General features: G+C 45.5%; 1 protein-coding gene across 2 annotated transcripts in view; it reads right to left on the reverse strand.

The window, feature by feature from the left end:
• The window catches only part of CEP162 (centrosomal protein 162), a 977,479-nt gene that overhangs the window by 347,649 nt on the left and 608,261 nt on the right, over positions 1 to 21,569 (reverse strand). For both annotated transcript variants that reach the window (XM_078648156.1, XM_078648158.1), the window contains one exon: positions 6,599 to 6,704. In XM_078648156.1, coding sequence (XP_078504282.1) covers positions 6,599 to 6,704 — 106 coding nt within the window. The remainder of the gene's footprint in view (positions 1 to 6,598; positions 6,705 to 21,569) is intronic.

Raw genomic sequence — 21,569 nt, forward strand, 5'->3', positions numbered from 1 at the left:
ATGAAACAGATACTGTCTCTGCAGATAACCGCTCTCAAAACCTGCAAAAAGGTCTCTGTTTTAGGGGAATGTGCCTAGTTGGTGCAGCTAAGCCCAGAGAGCCAGCAGTGACCTTGTTCTCCTTTAATCTTTCAAGGGCGGGTGAATCTGCTTTTTCTCCAAAGAGCCACCAGTATCAAAAGGCCTATCCATAAGTGACTGTTGGACTTCGAAGAAGAACCCTGTGGATTAAATCCAGGCACGGCACTTAAGCACCATACTTGTTTCAACTGCTCTAATAAGAAAATCAGTGGTGTCTAACCGTGAGTCTGTAGTGAAACTTTTGCAACATCCTGTCCATCTATGATCAAAGACTAATATTCGGAAAACTTCGTCTGAGACCACAGGAGGAACATCTGCCACTTTATCCCATAAGGCATGTGAATATCTCCCGAGGAGACATGAGGTTTCTTACCAATCTGAGAGCTAAGCTGGTTGAAGAAAAACATTCTTAGTGCAAAAGCCTCCATTATCAATGTTTCCCTATCTGAAGGAGTGGTAAAGAAAGCATTTGAGTTTGTATTACTTGTAGATGCATGTTCCACAAGACTCTCTGAAGTAGGGTGTTGTAGTAAAAAAAAATCTGTTCTTCATGGGCTGGTCTGTCTTCTTGCCACTTGTCTATTCTATTCTGATTTTATCCAGGTGCCCATTAGTAAATTAGTAAGAGCCTCATTAAATAGTAATAAAGGTTCTTGTGAAGATTGATAAGGTTTAAAATCTCCATCAGTAGCGTTGCTTTAACTTCCTGTCAGGGTAAGATAATGTAAAAAAATCTCAGCTGCTCACCTAAAAACCGAAGAAAATGAAGTCAATTCAGTAGCAACTGAAGGATTTGGCATAGAAAGGCCAATGTCTAGTGAGATATCCAGACCACTTCCATGGTGTAGATCTTCAAAAATGTCTTCTTGTTGATAAAGATGTTCTCTTTATCAAAAAGAAACTCTTCCAATATAGTCCGGTTCAAATTGAGCATAGAGTCAAGAGGACTAGGCTGCGGAATATGTGTCTCAAAATCTGACTGCAGAATCAGATCCTCCACTTGCATCAGTTTCAAAGCAGTCAAAGGCAATAATGTAGGTCGTGCCAGCAACCGTGAAGACATCCATGGTGATGTCAATGGGGCCATAGGTATTGTTGGATCCGAAGATGGAACAAGTCCTAAATGAGGTCCAAGGGCACAGGTGAGGTACAGGACAAAGACGCCTATGGTAAACCAACTGGAGGCTCTCTCAAGTCCTGAAGGCGCTCCAGTGGGATCCAGTGTGAAAATAAAAATCTTGTCCATAGCAAACTCAAGCTGTTGGATTTGTTCTGGTGTTGCTACCTGTTCAAAAGGAATTTATTACAGGATCATCACTGAAGCCATCGTAGAGGGAGAACAGCTCCTTGGGATTATATGACTCACAATGGCGTGAGTGAAGAGACGCAGGTGATCCATGTTTGGATTTTTTGTTTTTACAGCTCCTCTTTGGCTTTCCTCACTTCTTTGAAGACCAATCACAAGAGCGACCTTGGGAACCAGAGTGTGTCTGCACCTTCGACTTCAATCAGGATTGCCGGGCCCTGGACTGTGATTGGGAATGGGTCTTCAGCTTCCTCAATTCTGAGACAGCAAGCTTCGCCTCATGGTCATAGGCTACCTTTTTGTTCATCTTGGCCATGACTGGAGCCAAGGCACCAAAGAAAGGAGTCATGAGGATCTGTAACCAACATCTATCAGGTCCAGTCCTTACAAGGTTTAAACCTTGTAGGTTTTGGGGACATATCTGCATACTGATGAAGATTTTTAATGAGAAAAGTAAAACATGTCCCTTGACAGTTGGAGCTCCAGATCTTCGTCAGTTGGCTCAGAAAGAAAGGAACTGACACCAGCGCGAGTATCTACAGATACTGGTTCCAACGTCACATTCAGTGGAGAGGCATGAGGTAGCACCGTGGCGTATTATGCCGCCTGTTTGCATGCAAAAGAATTATCACACAAACGTTCTGGGCCCAGTCTGGTTCCTGGGGATCTTCAAAGGTTGAGCAATCTGAAGTTAGAATTCTCTGTCAATAACACTAATTCTTGTTTAGATGCGAGATTGATTCATGGCACATTGCTTAAATTAAAATGGAATGCTTATGTGGTTTTTTAATATGGTGGAGTCTTTTCTGCCTGGAAGTGCTTCTATTCTAAATATAATATAAGACTTGAGAATATTAACTTACAGTACTCTTTCTTCTAAGACCGCCTGGAGAGCTAATAAGGAAGGTTCTGTTCAGATGCATGATTGATTAATGACACATTGCTCAAACTAAAATGTAACTTTCGAATATGATTAAATCATCTTCATCAACAGAAGTTGGTTCTGTTTCTAATGTACTGTAATAAAACTTGTGAACATTAAATTAATTTACTCTTTCTTCCAAGTAGGAGATCTTAACACTCCTTTGTTATTGTGCACTTTTGTTCACAAAAGGCATTCACCTTGGTACTGCCCTGCAGAAGAGCTCCATATTATTAAGACCACTTACTATGGTTTGAGATGATGATGATGATAAAAGTATTATCTCCCTTAATCTGGTTCTGAAACTGTTGGAATCATGAGTTTAATATCATTATTCTTGCCAAGTCTCAACCCCTATAATGAACTGATTAATATTCTGTTTTTTTGCTATGTTAACATTATTATGAGGTTACATTGTTAGATTTGTAGGATTCACTGCTAGCTATCTAACTCAATGTGGTAAGGTCTCAGATCACACCTGCAAATACCAACATACCAGAGTTCAAGCTTTATTCATCAATGTAAAAAATTCTTCTAAAATTCTTTCTAAAGAAAACTTTACCTACTTCAGGGTCTATTGTTTCAGTGTAAATGGTCATGGTGTACTTAAGGGCCCTCTGTGAGTGACCGGATGGTCAAGAGGGATTGTGCTTGCAGTTATACTATCTGGAGAACTTGCCATAGTGACACTGAATAGCAGTATAATACAATACAGATTCAAGATTCATTAAAAATGGGTTTGAAGTATAAATAGGTAATCGTCATGCCATATATTACTTGAATATGTTTTCCTTTGTCTTCAGTAAAATTCAAATATTATCAACCATATTTCATATAATCAAAGATGTTCAAAGTAAGATCAACTGAGCTAATTTAGTTTTTATAACATTATTTAAATTAGTTTCACAGAGTTCCCAGTTAGCAACTAGGATGATTGTTGCTCAAACCCTAAATGACATGTCACTATAATAATGAGAATACATATTCGACTGATCATATGTACGTGAGATGAGGGAATTAAAATGGAAATTTACCTGCGAAATATGTTGGACTTCGGTTCTGTTAAATGATAGAATATAATGGACTACAAGACCATCAAATCTGAGTCCAAAAGGGTCCTCTATCACTTCCATCTCATTTGATACAATTTGAATGTATAAATGGAAAATGTAATTTCAAAAATATTTTTTAACTGTGTGAAACATAAGTATTGTTAATATCATAAACGGATTTCCATAACATATTTTAGAAAATGTTGTGTCATATAATGTTATAATCATTGTACAATTACCCAGACTTCAATATAGCTGCTTCTGAGATTGTGGAGAATATATACATTTTTATGTAAAATCCACAGCGCTTCAGCTTTGAGAAGGGCATTTTAAGCAGATGCATCTAGCATGAAATGAACATCTAGTACTTCAGGTTCTGTAGCTTTGTAAAGACTTCAAGCAGTTGGATCAAACATGATAGGGAGATCTAGTAAAGTCTTGAAGTACGGTACTGCAGACTGCTTAAAGACTTCCAGCTGTAGTTTATGACTCAAGAGGGGCATGTAGTCTAGCTTGAGGTACTACTGCTATGGGAAAGACAATACTTATTAGCATTGCCAATGTTTGTTGTTATCTTCTCAGTGACACAAGTAGCAAAAAAGGGTGTGTTGGCAAATTGATTTGATCAGCTTTTATCAGCGCATTGTTTTTACCATAAGGCCCATAGGATTAAATCATTTAAACAAATCCAGATTCTTATAAGAAACTGACATTCAGGTATTGAGATTTTATTAACTGGTGAGTTATTACAATAGGTACATGTCTCAAAGAAACAATACTGGACTCTCTGCTCAATCAGTCACAGACATCTATAAAAGGACAAAGCTTGAAGCAGTTCCCCGAGGGGATACCACATATTACACCGGGACCAACATCCGTCATAAATACATGCAGGAGGCACCTGAAAGCAAACCTACTACATCGATTTGGGCGTCGGAATGTGGGTGCATTCCAATTATGCTGCAGTGAGCTGCTTTCTGGACTCGGCACATCTATAAACCGACTTCGGAGGTAAAGCGCGCAGAGATCGGAGTGCAAATCAAGATGGCGTCCGCCTTCTGCTACGATCGCCGCGGAATGATGGTGCTGACATGATCAACTTGCTGACCTACCTCCTACTACAAGGTGAGTGCTAGAGGTCATTGCGGCATGCAGCATGACCAATTATTGCCCACAGCCTTCATTATTTTACGTCTAGATGACCCCCGCAGTCTGACCGCATCCAGCACAATCTCGCGCTTTACCAAAATGCAAATGGCGGCTTAGATCGGGCAAAAACGTTATTCAAGACGTTGCACAATACCCCGCCGCTGAGAATACCCATACTGTATGATTGCTGCCCAAAGCGCTTCAATTTCATAGAAGCAGCCCGGTCATCAGACAGCAGTGAAAAAGGTCAAAGCCAGGCTGTCGGAGAAGAGGGCAGAGACGCTTACCACGGTAGCGGCGCAGCATGTGTGTAACAGCTGATGTGAGGAGTGGCTTCTACGCGGAGGGGGCAAACAGGAATGAAGTGCTTACAGAGAAATGGATTAAAGGTGAGGGGGTCTCCTATCATCAAAATAAACTGAGTGGGGAGGTGAACAGGTGGAGCATTGCCTGACCCTAAAATGGCGGCTATCTCTTCTTCAAGAGGCCACATCATAGGGGTCTTCACCTAACTACCCTGAAGAGACAGCAGCAGCTCCAGAGTGATCCCATGATCTGTCTCACTACCAGTCAGGACAACCACAGCAGTGGGGACATGGGGAGACAATCAAAACCCCAGGCTGAAGCGGAAGCTTCTCGCTCTCCAGCACCTGCTCTATGCGGCTCTGCGCCAGGCTAAGCCTCAGGTGGCCGCCGGTACCTGGCGCTGCACCTCCGGTCCCAGCGCTGCCATGCGAGACTACGAGAAGGAGACTGCCTTCCTGGGAGAGTGGGGGCCCTTCCAGCGCACCATCTTCTTCCTGCTCAGTGCCAGCATCATCCCCAACGGCTTCAACGGGCTCTCGGCGGTTTTCCTGTCCGCCACCCCGGAACACCGCTGCCTGGTGCCCGCTGGCGCCAACCTCAGTGCCCCCTGGAGGAACGCCAGCCTGCTGCTGGAGAAGCAGGCGGTCGGGACCCTGGCGAAGAGCAGGTGCCGCCGTTACCAGCTGGCGCTTCTGGCGAACTTCTCGGCCGGTACCTACCCACACGATCCTTGGGCTGACTGTCCCTTTATCTTCTTTCCTTTTTCCCCCTCTTCCTCTCCCCTCTCACTCCACCTCTCCCCTTTCCCTCTCTATTTGTCTCTCCGGACTTTGGACCTAGTCTCCCTGCTAAGGCTTCTTCCTCCCCTCTTTTTCCTATAAATTCTCTCAACCTCGTTGTTTGTTTACTGTACCTTTCTACGCCATTGTAACTGATGTACTTTGTAACGCAATCTTCCTCTGCCATAGCACTTGTGATACCTACGGGTCTAGCCAGCGCTTTATAATCCTTTTGATGTACCTTATAATGCAACGCTCCCCTGGTTATACGCTCTGATACCTTCGGGTCTAGATAGCGCTATATAACCTTCGCAAATCAATTAAACTAAAAACTGTTTTTTCTTGAAACGCTGAGACCTGAGTAACATGGCTGATGATCAGTGGAGCTGTTTGACAGCTAATGAGGAGTCTGGGCCTAGTTTTCCCCCTTGACCGTCACCTACTCAGCCGGACATTGGGCATTGTTCCTCGTCGTCTCCCCGCTATTACTCCTTCCTCCCCTCCCTCCTTCGAATTACTGTAACATTGTTTTATGTGTACTGTTCATTACTATGCTTTTGTATCTGATGTAACTTGTAACACAACGATCCTAAATGTAAAGCGCTTTGATACCCTCTTGGGTCAAGTTTGCGCTATATAAAACTTTATAAAATAAATAAATAAATAAATAAAACTGCCAAATGTCCCTGGCCTTCTGTGTGCAGGCTTCACTGGTTTATTTGCCAAGCTGATAGTCTCTGCATCAAAGCACTATCTTGAAATATGAAAATGCAGCAATGTGACACAGCAAGGTCCGGCAGTAATGTTGCAGCTCAGATTTACAGCACCATGTCTGCTATTAAACTGTCTTATGATGCTATTTTTCATTAATGGAACCTATCATCAACATCTATTTTTACACTGATTTGAAACTCGAAGTTATTTCATATGAAAACAGCACTGTGGTTGAAAAACTGAAAAACATAAGCACTCCTCTCGACCTCCACACCATATAATACCGTACCTGTGCTGCTCGCAGTTCTGAAATCAGTTCTGTGAAAGTCTGATTTTTTATCTGTTCAGTGCCTTGTTCCATTTGCTGGTGTAAATTCCTGTTAGCTTTCTGCTCCCTGTGGTAGAAGAAATCAACAAAGATTTGAAGTCAAGGACCTGATGCAGATGACATTGTGTTAAAACACAAGGCCAAAAAGCTGCTTTGCCAAGAAGAGGTTTACTATAGCTCATGTAATAATTCACACATCCTCGGAAAACAAATGACACATCTCGAGAACTGAAAAGTATTCAAAAGGTTTGAGGGACCTGCTCAGGTAGTAGGTCATACTGTAAAGTTACCATATGTTCACCTGATAAAGTTATGGACGCATGCCCCCTAATTAGTTCATTTTAGGAATTCCTTTGTAATCAGAAACCCGAAATGGAAGTTGCAAATAACATAGAGGCCATTTAAAACAGATATGAGTGAAGAAGTTACAAGAGTTGCTCCAGCTAAAAGTAAATGAGCAACTAAGGTCCAAAAAGAGAGAAACCAAAAGAAAGTAGAGCCAAATCTACGATTGAGAGAAATAGAAGGCTTACATGTGTTTTAATCTAGTACGAAAGGATACACTACTGTGACTGAAGATGAATTGCTCATCAGAAAGAACTCTGGAAAATTCTTACCCAGCTTAGGAAGCCTGAATACATATATGCCAATGTAAACTCTTTACAAGAGCTGTGAACGCCATGTTCTCATTCTTCAACAAAGAACTTCACCTGATCTACAATGACATTCAATTGAAACAGAGGCAGAAGCCTAACAAACTTAAAGGCATCATAGAACTGATTTGGGAATGTTACTGTCATACCCCGAGCATTAACACCCGAGTTTGCGATTTGGAAAAGTGTTAAAACTAACAAGTTACTTAACTTTGGTAACATGCTCTTCGGTGGAGACTATCTAACAGCTGTTTCCTCACAGTACAGAAAGTGGGAGGAAGACATACAGAAATGCCTTGTTTCGTCCTAATACCCTGAGAAAAAGGTGTGGTGGCTTTCCTCAAGACCTATGGCTGTTGATTATGCAATAATGTGCTCAAAAGAAATTAAAAAAGTTATTGAAAAGGTGTATACAAAACCAGTGATCTTGTGGCAGTCCACGTAATGTAGGAGCTAAAGTTAGCCGCAAGTAAAGTAAAATAGGTCAATAGGGTTTTTTCTACATGATATTGTTTCTTTCTCCCCCTTTTCCCTGACCTACCAGTCCTTCGTTCTCTAGGGGTTTGCCTTATATTCATTCAGGATCCACTAGTGGTCACCCGCTGATGTCGGGCATCATGCCCCTTACATGGTGCTCTAGCTAATCTCGATCCTTGTGATTCGTAGAGTACAGCTACTCGCCACGTCGGGAAATACGCTTCATGCCACCTACCTAGGCTAAAGATGCCACTTGTGATATGCCAGATGATGTCTGCTCAGTTTGTTTGCTGGCATTCAGGGCCCTCACCAGTTGGCAGGTGACCAGAAAGATACCCTGGAGCCTGAGCCACCTGAACAGATGCAAAGCTTCCTGGTATAGGACCGAACACCCCACTATGCTCGGTTTGTTGCAGAATCACATGGCAGTGGTGTTGTCCGTGAGAACCTACACCAGCCTCAACTTGATAGACATCAGAAAATCCTTCATGGCGAGGCAAAAGGTCCACAGCTCCAGTAGATTGGTGTGGAGCTGGCCTTCCAATGGAGACCAGAGTCTGATCCTCACTGCCAACCCAGCAGTAATGTATCTACCACCACTGTTAGCACTGGGTAGGAAAGGGGATGTGGCCTTCCACAGGACAAACTGCGGTCGTTTACCCACCACTGCAGACCTTGAGCTGTCTCATCAGAGGCCTAGATGTCAGAAAGGGGGGTTGGATGCTGGACCAACTGGGACTTCAGGGTCCACCGCAGGTCCTGTATGTGCCACCAGGCGTGGTTGACAGAGCATGTACAAGGCAAAGAAACCAAAAAGCATTAGAGCCTGACTCTAGGATAGAACCTGAAACACTGGGATCACAGCCTAAATGTCCTGGATTCTTTGCTGCAGAGGGAAATCTCTCAACTTGACCATTTCAAGGATCACCCACATGAAGAGAAGCCTGTGAGAAGGAATCCGGTGGGAATTCGGCTTGTTTATGATGAAACCAAACTATTTCAAAAGGTCTGCCATCATCGTAGGTGACCCACGACTGACCGTGGCTATACTGCCACCAATGGCCATACTTCATAGTATGGGAAAACAGCAACTGCGGACCTCCGAAGCTGGGCAGTGACCACAGTCATCATTTTTGTGAACACCCAAGGGGTGCTGGTAAGGCCAGAGTGGATCACGGCGAACTATAAATGCTCCCAGTCCACCATGAACAGCAGTTACATCCTGTTGCACTGTAGGATGGTATGTGAAAATAAACATTCTGCATGTCAATGGACACTATTGAGTCACCTGGGTCTAGAGCAAAGAGAATCGGGCCAGTGTGAGCATTTTGGATGTTTCCTTCTGCAGGAAGACGTTCAAGGATGGAGGCCCAAGACAGGCCTGAGGACCTCATCCTGTTTTGGGACACAGAATTTGCGAGAGTAAGTACCCCCACCTTTCTTCCAATCCGGTACCCTCTCTACGGCATATATGGAGAACACCAGGCATACTTTCTGTAGCAGAAGGGATTTATGCTCTTCAGAAACTTACAAGACCTACCTGTCAGACACGATGGATCTCCAACCTGGGAGTAAGGAAAACCCAGTAGACTTTTTCCAGGACTGTCTACGAAGGACAGCACTGGTACCGACCACAAAGCCAAGGAGATCTGTGGTATCAAGATCTGTTTGGAAAATATACTTAGCTGCATCCTGACCATCATGTATTGCCTGGGCTAAAGAGATCCTAAGATCCTCTGGGACTGCTGGCAAGATCTCGCTGGCTATATCCCAAAATACATAGGTGTTTCATCCCAATAGTCAGACTTACAGATCGCAGTGCCAGACTGGCAGAAGAAAAAAGATGTCTACCACACGTATCAATCAGTTTGTATTCTCTATCTGGAGAAATGATTGGAAATGAGTTAGGATAGGGCCTGTCCAATAAGGCTGTCTGGAGTGGGGTGCCTGGTGCACTACCAAGGGTATAGTTGGCACCGGGGAGAGACCCACCAGTGGTAATCTGAATGCAGGTTCCTACTGTTCCGTCGAGCTCAAAGGTGCACCAAATGGAGAACACTGAAAATTTGCAGCATGGTGTCTTTGAAGACTTCACTCTGCTGCAGTGCTGACAATGGTACGGGAAACTTTGGGCATGTCAAAACCAATTAAGTAATCGGTTCTGTGGCCGGCGAGCTCAATGGAGTACAACTTACATCTTGATACCCTCATGCCTCTTCTCTGGAGTCTGAGTGACAGGGTTGAATCCACTTCACTGACCATCATGTATTGCCTGGGCTAAAGAGATCCTAAGATCCTCTGGGACTGCTGGCAAGATCTCGCTGGCTATATCCCAAAATACATAGGTGTTTCATCCCAATAGTCAGACTTACAGATCGCAGTGCCAGACTGGCAGAAGAAAAAAAATGTCTACCACACGTATCAATCAGTTTGTATTCTCTATCTGGAGAAATGATTGGAAATGACTTAGGATAGGGCCTGTCCAATAAGGCTGTCTGGAGTGGGGTGCCTGGTGCACTACCAAGGGTATAGTTGGCACCGGGGAGAGACCCACCAGTGGTAATCTGAATGCAGGTTCCTACTGTTCCGTCGAGCTCAAAGGTGCACCAAATGGAGAACACTGAAAATTTGCAGCATGGTGTCTTTGAAGACCTCACTCTGCTGCAGTGTTGACAATGGTACGGGAAACTTTGGGCATGTCAAAACCAATTAAGGAATCTGTTCTGTGGCCGGCGAGCTCAATGGAGTACAACTTACATCTTGATACCCTCATGCCTCTTCTCTGGAGTCTGAGTGACAGGGTTAAATCCACTTCACTTTCCTATGCTTGCGTTTGAACATGTACTTCAACTCACTGGATGACTTTGAGCGGGAAGTGGAATGGTCAAGGGAATGGCCTGGGAACTCGCATGTGCTTGCGACTTTAAGCAAGAGTGAGATCCATGAGAAGGCTGCAACGTTTTCTTGTGGATGGCGACATACAACTTCCCCTCCCGGTTTCCAACAATGCCCTGGCAAACTCAGAGTCTGCTGGCATAAGACTTGGAACAGAGTTGGATGATGGTGGCCAAGTCGGTCTTTTGAAGTGCTGAATGTATGACTTCTCCCTGGAGAAGGAGAGATAAGACAGGGTCAAGTCCAGCTTCGACTTCTTGCATTTCTGGTGCAACTTGTCTGGCGACTTAGTCTTTGAATTAACAGAGGACAGCACCTTGAAGAGGGAACAGGAACTCAAGTGGGAGCAGACCCACAATTTGGATTGTGTACAGGTCCAAGCACCAAAGACACACCTTGTGCATGTCTGTGACCAACATCTGCTATCTGCAGTTAGGGTATAGCTTGCCACTTGTAATTTTTGGTGGGGACATTATTCCCCAGCACTTCATGATAAAGTTTGGAAGCCTTTAGAAAACAGACAAATTTGTAACAGAGCTCCAGATCCTCATCTGAAAGTGTGGAAAGAAACAAACTGACGTCAGTCTACAGGAGTGGCACGTATATGCTCTGCTCAGTCTCTTCTAGGGTGCTATGGAATCCTATAGCACCTAACAATGCACTGGAGCACCACTACAAAAACTCACTGGAGTCAGTCTGGCACCTAGGGAATATTCCAAAAAGAGGAATCTGAGGTTAGATGTATCAATCCGAATATTCGGTACTGGTGGTGGACATGATGGCCAGTGAAAGGAACTATATGGAGTGGGTCATAACACGGTTGTCTTTAAAGCACTCCAGAGTCAAATCCGCCTTTTTCGGGTAAAACGCTGGAACCGTCAAATGTCATATCCTTAAGGATCACCACCAGAGAATTCCATTGCACACATCCATTCCCGACATTTGATCACAACACTAGTGTCAATGGCGCGACCCAGTCTTCTTGTTGGGTCAGGCTGCCCCAAAACATGGACTTTGTTGCCCATCTTGGACTGTCTGGGAAAGGGTTCCCTGAATTCATTAGGAATGGCTGGCAAAATCTCACAGGCCATGTCTCAAAGGGTATGAGTGTAATCATGAACACTCACCAGCATTTGCCTGGATGGCATATTAACAGGGTCAGTCAGCACCAGGGATAAACCCATTGAAGGAAGTATAACTGGTACAGGGAGCCCCTGAAACTTCTTGTGTACCAAGGTGCTCCAGAAGGAGTCTCAGTTGTCCTAAAGAACAAGTTACTTACCTTTGGTAATGCTTTTTCTGGTAGAAACAATATCTGCCTGTGGATTCCTCACCTTGTGAATATCCCCTTGCGTCAGCAACATTTGGAAATTCTTTTCGTAGCCTCGCGCCGACGTGGACTTGGACGTCATAGAGACACGGCATCGCTCGCGACTCCGCTGACATCACCGACGCCTATTATAGGCCCACGCCGGCGTGATGACATCAGTTCCGCCCTTTTTTCCGTGCCTTCGAGGCACACGGACGGACCAGTGACAGTAGTAATGTACATAGCATACACAGTACACGATTGTCAAAATAACACACACAGTGCGAAGCAAATGTAAGCAAACATATTCTTGACCATAAAATAAATACAATACAGATATACTGGTAAAGAAGAGTGGACAACGGGGAGGCGGGTGGGTCAGTGAGGAATCCACAGGCAGATATTGTATCTACCAGAAAAAGCGTTACCGAAGGTAAGTAACTTGTTCTTCTGATAGATACATCTGCCGTGTGGATTCCTCACCTTGTGAATAGAGTCCCACAGCAGTCCCCACTCCCGGAGGAGGGTGTCCACTCTTCTAAACCAGGAAATCCTGAAGGACAGAACGCGCAAAGTGGCCGTCCCTCCTCACTTCGGAATCCAAGCAGTAATGCTTCGCGAAAGTGTGGCGGGAATACCAAGTTGCCGCCCTACAAATGTCCTCTACTGGAACACCTCTAGCCAATGCTGAGGATGAAGATTTAGCTCTTGTAGAATGAGCCCTTATACCCTTCCTTACCAGCCAAAGAGTAGCAGATCTTTATACAGAGGATGATCCATCTTGACAAAGTTCTTTTATGGACAGCTCTTCCTCTTTTGCAGCCAGCAAACCCAAGGAAGAGCTGGTCATCCAATCGACAGTCTTTAGATCTGTCCAGGTAAACAGACACCGCCCTTTTGGGGTCCAGACGGTGTAACCTCTCCTCCTCCTTGGAAGGGTGCGGGGGAGGATAAAAGGTAGGACGGGTAATGGATTGACCAAGGTGGAAAGGAGATACCACCTTTGGGAGAAAAGCAGCCCTGGTCCTAAGAACCATTCGATCAGCATGAATGGTCAAGAATGGGGGCTTGGAACTAAGAGCTTGAAGCTCACTTACCCTCCTTGCTGAGGCTATTGCAACGAGGAAGACTGTCTTAAGAGTCAAAAGCCTCATAGGACATTTGTGAAGAGGCTCAAAAGGAGCACCCATTAAAAAGGTCAAAACAAGATTTAAGTCCCACTGAGGCACAATAAAAAGAGTAGGAGGGAACTTATTTGTGAGGCCCTTCAAAAACCTTAAAACTACAGGAGATTTAAAAAGAGATGGCTGGTCAGGCAAGCAGAGAAATGCCGACAGCGCAGAAAGATAGCCCTTAACTGTGGCAACAGCAAGCCCTTGCTGCGCCAGAGAGAGGGCAAACTGGAGAACATCAGACAAATGGGCTCTCAAAGGGTCAATAGATTTCTCCCCACACCACGTGACAAATTTTGACCATCTATATGAATAGATGGACTTAGTGGAGTCACGCCTGGCTGACAAGATGACATCCACCACGTCAGGCGGGAGAGAAAAGGAATTCAGGTTGCCCCGTTCAATCTCCAGGCATGAAGGTGTAAGGTCTGGAGGTGGGGGTGTAGAACCTGCCCCTCCATCTGAGAGAGGAGGTCTGCCCTGAGAGGGAGACGGAGCGGCGGGTGAGAGGAGAGGTGGAGAAGATCTGTATATCGCACCCTTCTTGGCCAGTCCGGAGCGACCAATATGACTTGGGCCCGGTCTTGGCGAATCTTCCTCAGAACCCGAGGAATCAAAGGTATGGGAGGAAACGCGTAAAGGAGCTGACTTCCCCAATTCAACTGAAACGCGTCCCCCAAGGCTCCTTGCATCGGATACTGGAGACTGCAGAAAGACAGGCAGTGAGCATTCTCGCGAGTGGCGAACAGGTCCACCTGAGGAATCCCCCACGTCCGAAAGACGTGACGAACCACCTCTGGGTGAAGCCTCCACTCGTGGTCGGCCGAGAACTGCCGACTGAGACTGTCTGCACGCACGTTCAGAACTCCGGCCAGATGATTCGCAATCAGACAAATCAGATGGTCCTGAACCCAGGACCAGAGGCGCAGAGCCTCTCTGCAGAGACACTGCGACCCCACTCCTCCCTGCTTGTTGATGTACCACATCGCGGTCGTGTTGTCCGTCAGGACCTGGACCGACCCACCGCGAAGGGAAGGGAGGAAGGCCTTGAGCGCCAAACGTATCGCCCGCAATTCTAGAAGGTTGATATGAAGCAACCTTTCGTCTGGAGACCAAAGACCCTTGATCTCCAGATCCCCCAGATGAGCACCCCACCCTAGAGTGGATGCATTCGTTATTACTGTGGCCACCGGAGGAGGCAGATGAAAAGGCTTCCCCTGAGACAGGTTGCCTTCCACGCCCCACCAAGACAGATCCGCCGCAGCTTCTCTGGAGATCCTCACTGACTCCCTGAGATTTCCATTGTGTTGATACCACTGCCTGTGGAGGCACCACTGGAGTGCCCTCATGTGCCAGCGTGCATGGTTGACCAACAGAATGCAGGAAGCCAACAGACCGAGCAGACGAAGGACCTTCAGGACTGGAACGACCGCTCCATTGTGAAATAAAGGAATCATTTCCTGTATGTCGCGAATCCTTTGAGGAGGAGGGAATGCGCGACATACAGTTGTGTCCAGTACAGCACCTATGAACAGGTTGCTCTGCGAGGGCACCAGGTGAGACTTGGGTACATTTATCGAAAAACCCAACCTGTACAACAACTGGGTTGTCTCCTGCAGATGATGGAGCCCTCTCTCTGACGACTGCTTTGATCAGCCAGTCGTCCAAATAGGGGAATACTGGAATTCCCGACCTTTTGAGATGCGCCGCCACCACCGCCATCACCTTGGTGAAGACTCGAGGCGCAGTAGTAAGTCCAAATGGAAGGACCGCAAACTGATAGCGTTGCGATCCCACCGTAAAACGGAGATACTTCCTGTGCGACTTCAGGATTGGGATGTGAAAGTACGCATCCTGCAAGTCGAGCGACACCATCCAGTCTTCTTCTAGCAGCGCTTGAAGAACCTGAGCAAGGGTGAGCATCTTGAATTTCTCTTGTTTCAGATAGTGATTCAAGATCCTGAGATCCAGGATTGGACGAAGTCTGCCATCCTTCTTGGGAATCAAGAAATACCGGGAGTAGCATCCCTGACCCCTTTCCTGCTCAGAGACCACCTCTATCGCACCCTTTCTTAACAGAGCCAGCACTTCCTCCTGTAGAAGCAACAGATGTTCCTCCGTGCAATAACCTTGGCAAGGAGGGTAATTGGGAGGGAATTCCCGAAAGGGAAGGGCATACCCATTTTTCTACAAGATTGAGAACCCAAAGATCTGATGTAACCGATTCCCAATCCTGTAGAAAATGGGTAAGCCGACCCCCCACCGGACCCACATGATCCTGAATGGCGGATCTAGGGCTGCTTTTCTGTGGCTGAAGGGTTGGAGGAGGTGGAGGAGGAAGAGGCCTGACGTCCACGAGGACGCGCTCTTTGCTTTCCCCTGTAAGACCTGTACATGGAATTTTGCTGCTGCTGCTGCTGTTGCTGCTGCTGCTGACCTTGTCGGTAATTCCGAAAGGAAGAGCGACCGAAACCCCTGAATCTCCTTTTGGTGGAAGAGCCTCTGATCTGGAGACCTAAAGATTTAGCAGTCAACCTACTGTCTTTAAATCTCTCCAGGGCCGTATCAGCTTTCTTCCCAAAGAGACCAAATCCATCAAACGGAAGATCCAGCAAAGTCGCTTGAACATCCGCCGAAAAGTCTGAGGATTTCAGCCAAGCTGATCTTCTAGTGGCGACAGCAGTGCCCATGATACGCGCCACAGAGTCCGCAGTGTCCAGACCACTCTGTATCACTTGGCGAGCCGCTGCCTGTGCATCCGAAATTACCTCCTCAAAATCCTTCCTGTTGGCATCAGGAATCTTAGGAGCTACAATACGCAAAGAATCCATAAGGGCATGCACATACCTCCCCATCAGACAAGTGGCATTAGTCGACTTCAACGCCATGTTTGCAGAGGAGAAGGTCTTTTTAGCAACCTGATCCTGTTTCTTTGCCTCCTTTTCACAGGGTCTTCAGGTGCAACCCTGTACCTTCTTGCCACACTCTTAGATACTGCAGGAGCTGACAGTGGTTTCTTCCACACCTCCAAAATGGGCTCCGTTAAGGCGTCATTACACGGAAGCAATGGCTCTACCACAGAACTAGGTGAATGTAAAACCTCAGTGAGAAGATTGGATTTAAATTCCACCGTTGGCAAAGGAATTGTAGAAGTTCTGCAGCCTTCCTCATCACCATATGATAAGGCTGGACATCTTTAAAAGGTGTATCAGAGCCTGAAGGCAACTCCCACTCCGGAGAGAAATCCAGGCTACCAGCGTCAGCCATTTCCTCAAAACAGTCCTCATCCAATTCACCTTCCTCCATATCAGGATGTGACTCCATATACCTTCGCTCTTCCAAAAGGCGTTGAGCCTCCCTTCTGGACCTCTCCTTCACACGCCTCGCAGCCGGATCCAACAACGGCTCCGACGGAGTCGGGATCGACGTCGGTATCGAATCCGAAGGCTCAGCGGGATGCTCTCGAGGCCGTTCTGGAGGGGGCGACGCCGAAACTGGCGTCGACGGCTTCGGCGGAGCCGGAAATTGCCATGGCGGCGTCGGAGCCGGCATATAGGGCATAAATGGAGCAGGAGGATAGGAGTGAGGGACTGCTAGATTGAAAGCCAGAGGACACATGGGACCCGAAGGTGCGCCAGAGGGGTACCATGCCCTTGAAAAGACGCCATACATATCATTCAGAAACGCCGATGGGTCCTGGCCTGGGGCTGGAAAGGGTGGCTGTAAACCCTCAGGCTGGTCTTGAGGAGGGATCGGATTCGGCTCTTCAACAGGCACGGAATCCACATCCACCCAAACCTCTTCGTCTTCTCGGGCCAGGGACGGCGCCGGAGATGGATTCTAAGCCGGAGTCGGCGACTGCACTCGCGACTCCGAAGGCGAGGCCTCACCTTCAGGTTCTGAGACATCCAGCGTAACCACCTTAGAACGTACCTTCTTCGGTGACCTCGACCTCGAGTCCGACTCCTTACCGGAATGACGTCGGGACTCATGTCTCCTCTTCTTATGCTTCCTCTTCGACTTCGAAGCATGGTCTGAAGCGGACATCGAAGAAGACTCCTCTCGAGATCCAGATCTTGACTTCAACCTCGACCTTCGAGAACTAGACCTCAACTATTTTCCTTTTCCAGCCTTCAGTTTCGCTACCAGGAGCTTGGTCTCTCTTTCCCTCAGGGTCTTCGGGTTCATCTTCCGACAAGAGGAACATCCATCCACATCGTGGTCAGAGCTCAAACACCAAATGCAGTCTTCGTGCGGGTCAGTAATGGACATCATTTTTCCGCACTCCCTGCAGGGCTTGAAGCCGGTCTTCTTTGTCGACATCGTCGAAGAGACAAGAAACAAAGAAGCAGAAAGCGGTAACAAAAAGGCAACAAAGTACCAGTTGGCTACTGAGATTCCCGAAACCGTTAGCGTCGACGACGCGGAAAAAAGGGAACTAATGTCATCACGCCGGCGTGGGCCTATTATAGGCGTCGGTGACGTCAGCGGAGTCGCGAGCGATGCCGTGTCTCTATGACGTCCAAGTCGGCGCGAGGCTACGAAAAGAATTTCCGAATGTTGCTGACTCAAGGGGATATTCACAAGGTGAGGAATCCACACGGAAAATGTACCTATCAGAAAAGATGCTTCATGACCTTCATAAGGACCACCCATTTCTGTAAGATCAACAATGCCCTGGCAAACTCAGTGTGTTGGGATCAGACTAGGAACATGCTCAGAGATGGATGATGGTGGCCAAGTCGAGCCTTTGGACTGCTAAATGCATGACTTTTCCCTAGAGTGGAAGAGCTAAGTCCTGCTTTGACTTCTAGCACTTCTGGTGCAACTTGTCTGGTGACTTAGTCTTTGAATTAACAGAGGACAGCACCTTGAAGAGGGACCAGGAACTGGAGCGGGATCTGACCCACAATTTGGATTATGCACAGGTCTTCTGTTTGGAGTGTGACATACCTAGTTTTTAGCTTTAGGTGATATATAGCTTCACCTCCCTCTCCCATACTCCCTTTGAGGGCATCAGGCAGTATCTGTCGCAAGACTTCGAGTCATCCCCTGTCCCTAGGTACCTTAGGCGGACATTGTGCAGATCCATGACCGACACCTGTTTCAAACAGTTGCAGAATAGTTTAAAGACTGGGGTTTTTGGAGGTGTCATGTCCCTAGCACATAATATTTCAAATCAAGATTTTTGTGTGTGCAAAACGGACTACGTTGAGAGCAGAGTTATGGAACCACATTAAAAAGTGAGGAAAACAGGGAATTGATGTCATTGTGCAAGGCTGGCACGTATACATGGTTCCAGCCATCTCCAATTAGAAGTATTCATCAAAAGAACAAGTCCCTTAACTTTGGTAATGTTCGTTCTGGTGGATATTATATCTAAGCGCAGATTCCTCAATGTCCTTCTTTCTCCCCATTCTGAGGAATGGACTTCTGAGATTCTATACACATTCCACGTTAGATTCAGCACTCTTAACATTTCCAAATATTCTCATTTGATCATTGTGTTAAGGCATGGAAAAAGCTCAAGATAAACCAATGTAATTTTGCAGGGCTGACACCTATATGTGTCTCTGCTCATCTCTTCCTGAGGTGATAGGGGGTAACGATGGAGTCAGATTGTGCTACCTGCCAATCTATATCAAGTCTGGTGCATGGGGATAATAAATTTGTGAGGAATCAGAGATTAGAAGTGTCCATCAAAATGAGGAAGTATCCAATACTTGAAAATATCACTATTGTGTGGTAAATGTCATCAGTGATTATCAGGACAAATGGTTTACCTCTTCCCAGCATTGCTACTATATAGACTTGCACAGACAGAGTTTTACCTCAATTGCAGATTTCCAAAAGCACAGTGCAATCAAGTTATTTGTTTTTCAATATTTTATTTATATACTTCAAACATCTGACAAAAAATATTAGCGAGAGTTAGAAGCATGTACAGTGCTTCATACAGTTACAGTGCATGGCTATACAGGAATTAGTGACTTTTTATATACAAAACACACAAAAAAAACACTAAATACGTCTAAAATCCCTTAATGATGTATCCACATTGGACAAATGACAAAATGTCTATTAAAATAACAGCAAATATATACAGGGCTTAAAAAAGCACAGGTAGAGCCTGAAGAGCGATATATCACATAAACTGGCCTTTCAGGGCATGGACAATGTGTAGCATTGACAGACTGCAGCTGATGCAGTAAAAATGAACACGTTAATTACCTTTGGTAATGCTGTTTCTGGTGGATATTCTAAGAGAAGATGTTTCTCCGTTTGAATGCTCACTGGGGCCAGACTTGATCTGGACTTTTCACTTGAAGACTAGAGCAGATGGAGAACAGTTGTATTTTTCAGTGCCTAATGTCTAATTTTGCTGTTGTAAGCACTGTACGGCTATTTATAGAGCTTACAATGGTAGACGTGTAGCATGAGATGCTATGTACAATATATATGTTTGTGGAAGGGGTAGGCAAGGGTTTATATCAGGGATTCACGGCTGGTGAGGTAGAAGCCCATTATGATACTTAGCAGAATGGAAGTTGGCAGAGGGGGGTGATGGAGATAAACCAGAGGTTGTGCTAATAGCTGGTCTATGATGGACACAGGATCCACATTGTTACAGGAAGAAGAATTTTGTTGCCTAGAGCAGTAGAAGGCATATGGCGGAGTAAGGCATTTTCCAATTTCATATTTTCATGGAATACCAGGAGTTAATCAATGTAGATGTCAGCACTCAGCCATCACAGTTTGGCCCTTAATTGTATGCAGGTATTTCACAAGCTTGAATCATCCCTGACATCAAGCTGGGAGTCCCAGGGTAGTGGTAATGAACAGCTGCAATGTTAAACACAGCCTGTAAAGCTTTGACATAGTCACATCATTAACTTATATCATTTTAGAATTTACCAAAGTCCCAGAGGAAGGTCATAGATCATCACTGCGCCCAAAGGATACCATACCTCAGATTTCTCAGCACAAGCGTTAGAGGTATTTGCAAGGTATGCCCAAATGTAAGCAGGAAGGTGGCTCACATGTTGTTAATCAATGAAATATACCGATTGTGGAGAACTACATGTACAGGTTTTCTAAAAGATCTTTATTATATCATGCATATCATAAACAGGATAAATGCTAGTAAGTGAAGAAAGGAATGGGTTAGCAACAAAACTACATTTACAGGTTAAGTAATTTTTTCTTCAGAACTGGATCTTTCATAGAACCACATGCTTGAATCAAAGTGGCATGACGGATTATCAATTGGAAAAAAAGGCAGTCTTCATTAGAAAAGTAAACACTAAATCAGGGTCCCAATGAGTAACAACAAATAAGTTTGGAGGATACAGATTTGCTAACCACTTCTGAAAATGCATCACAACAGGGGATTTTAAGAGGGACGGCTGGCCTGGCATATGAGAAACACAGACAATACTGCCAAATATTCATTGACAGTGCCATTCGCACAACCCCCACTGGGCACGGGAGAGTGCAAATTGTAGGATCTGTGTTAACTTAGCCTGCAAATGGTCTCCTTTCTTTTTTTTGTGTCGTAATTCTTTATTGAGAGATTAAAGGTATATACCTTCATAAAAGTATAATACATTATAGTAGACCCATAAAAGTCTAGGTATTTATCATATATAGTATAATATGAAGAAGAAAAAACTGCATATAATAAAGGAAGAGGGGGGAAATAGGAGAAATGAAATAAAAGACAAAGTGTAAAGAAGAGAAAAGGTCTCCTTTCTTGTCCGTGAACCATGCTACAAAGCTATTCCATCTGCTAGAGTAAACCGATTTTGTAGAGGGACAACATGCTGAAAGGATGAGAGCAACCACCTCCTGTAATAGCGGAAAGTAACTCTGATGTCCATACCACACCCTCATTGGTCAATCTGGCCAATGGGAATGACTTGGGCTCGGTCTTGGTGTATCTTCCTCAGAACCTCAGGAATAAAGGGTATAGGGAGACAAAGTCCATCATCCCCTTTGGTTTTGCATTGTTCGCCCTAAGTTGGCAGGGTATGCCCAGACGTGGGTCCCTTGTTCACTTTGCCACTGGATTCAAGCTAGCCTGGCTGATGACGGCTGATTAGCCAGAAACAGGTCCTAGGATGCTTGTTTCCGGTCCAGAGAAGACATGGCTTGGCAGTTTGGGCTGGACTGTTCCCATGAGGCACATGGTCAGACTGATTTGAATATGGCCATGTCTGAACTGGGGTGGCGGAGTGAGAATAAAGAATAATGATGGATTAAACCCAGATCATTTGACTGGGGGTGAGTGCTTGCATTGTTCAACACTCTGTCCCTCATCCCCTTTGGTTTTGCAGAGACAAATAGTGCAACAGAAAATTCAATTTCAACAGAATCACATCCCCCAGAGATCCCCTCTAAGGATAATGGAGGGCACAGAACCACTG

Source organism: Lissotriton helveticus, chromosome 6, assembly GCF_964261635.1.
Source record: "Lissotriton helveticus chromosome 6, aLisHel1.1, whole genome shotgun sequence".
NCBI lineage: Eukaryota > Metazoa > Chordata > Amphibia > Caudata > Salamandridae > Lissotriton > Lissotriton helveticus.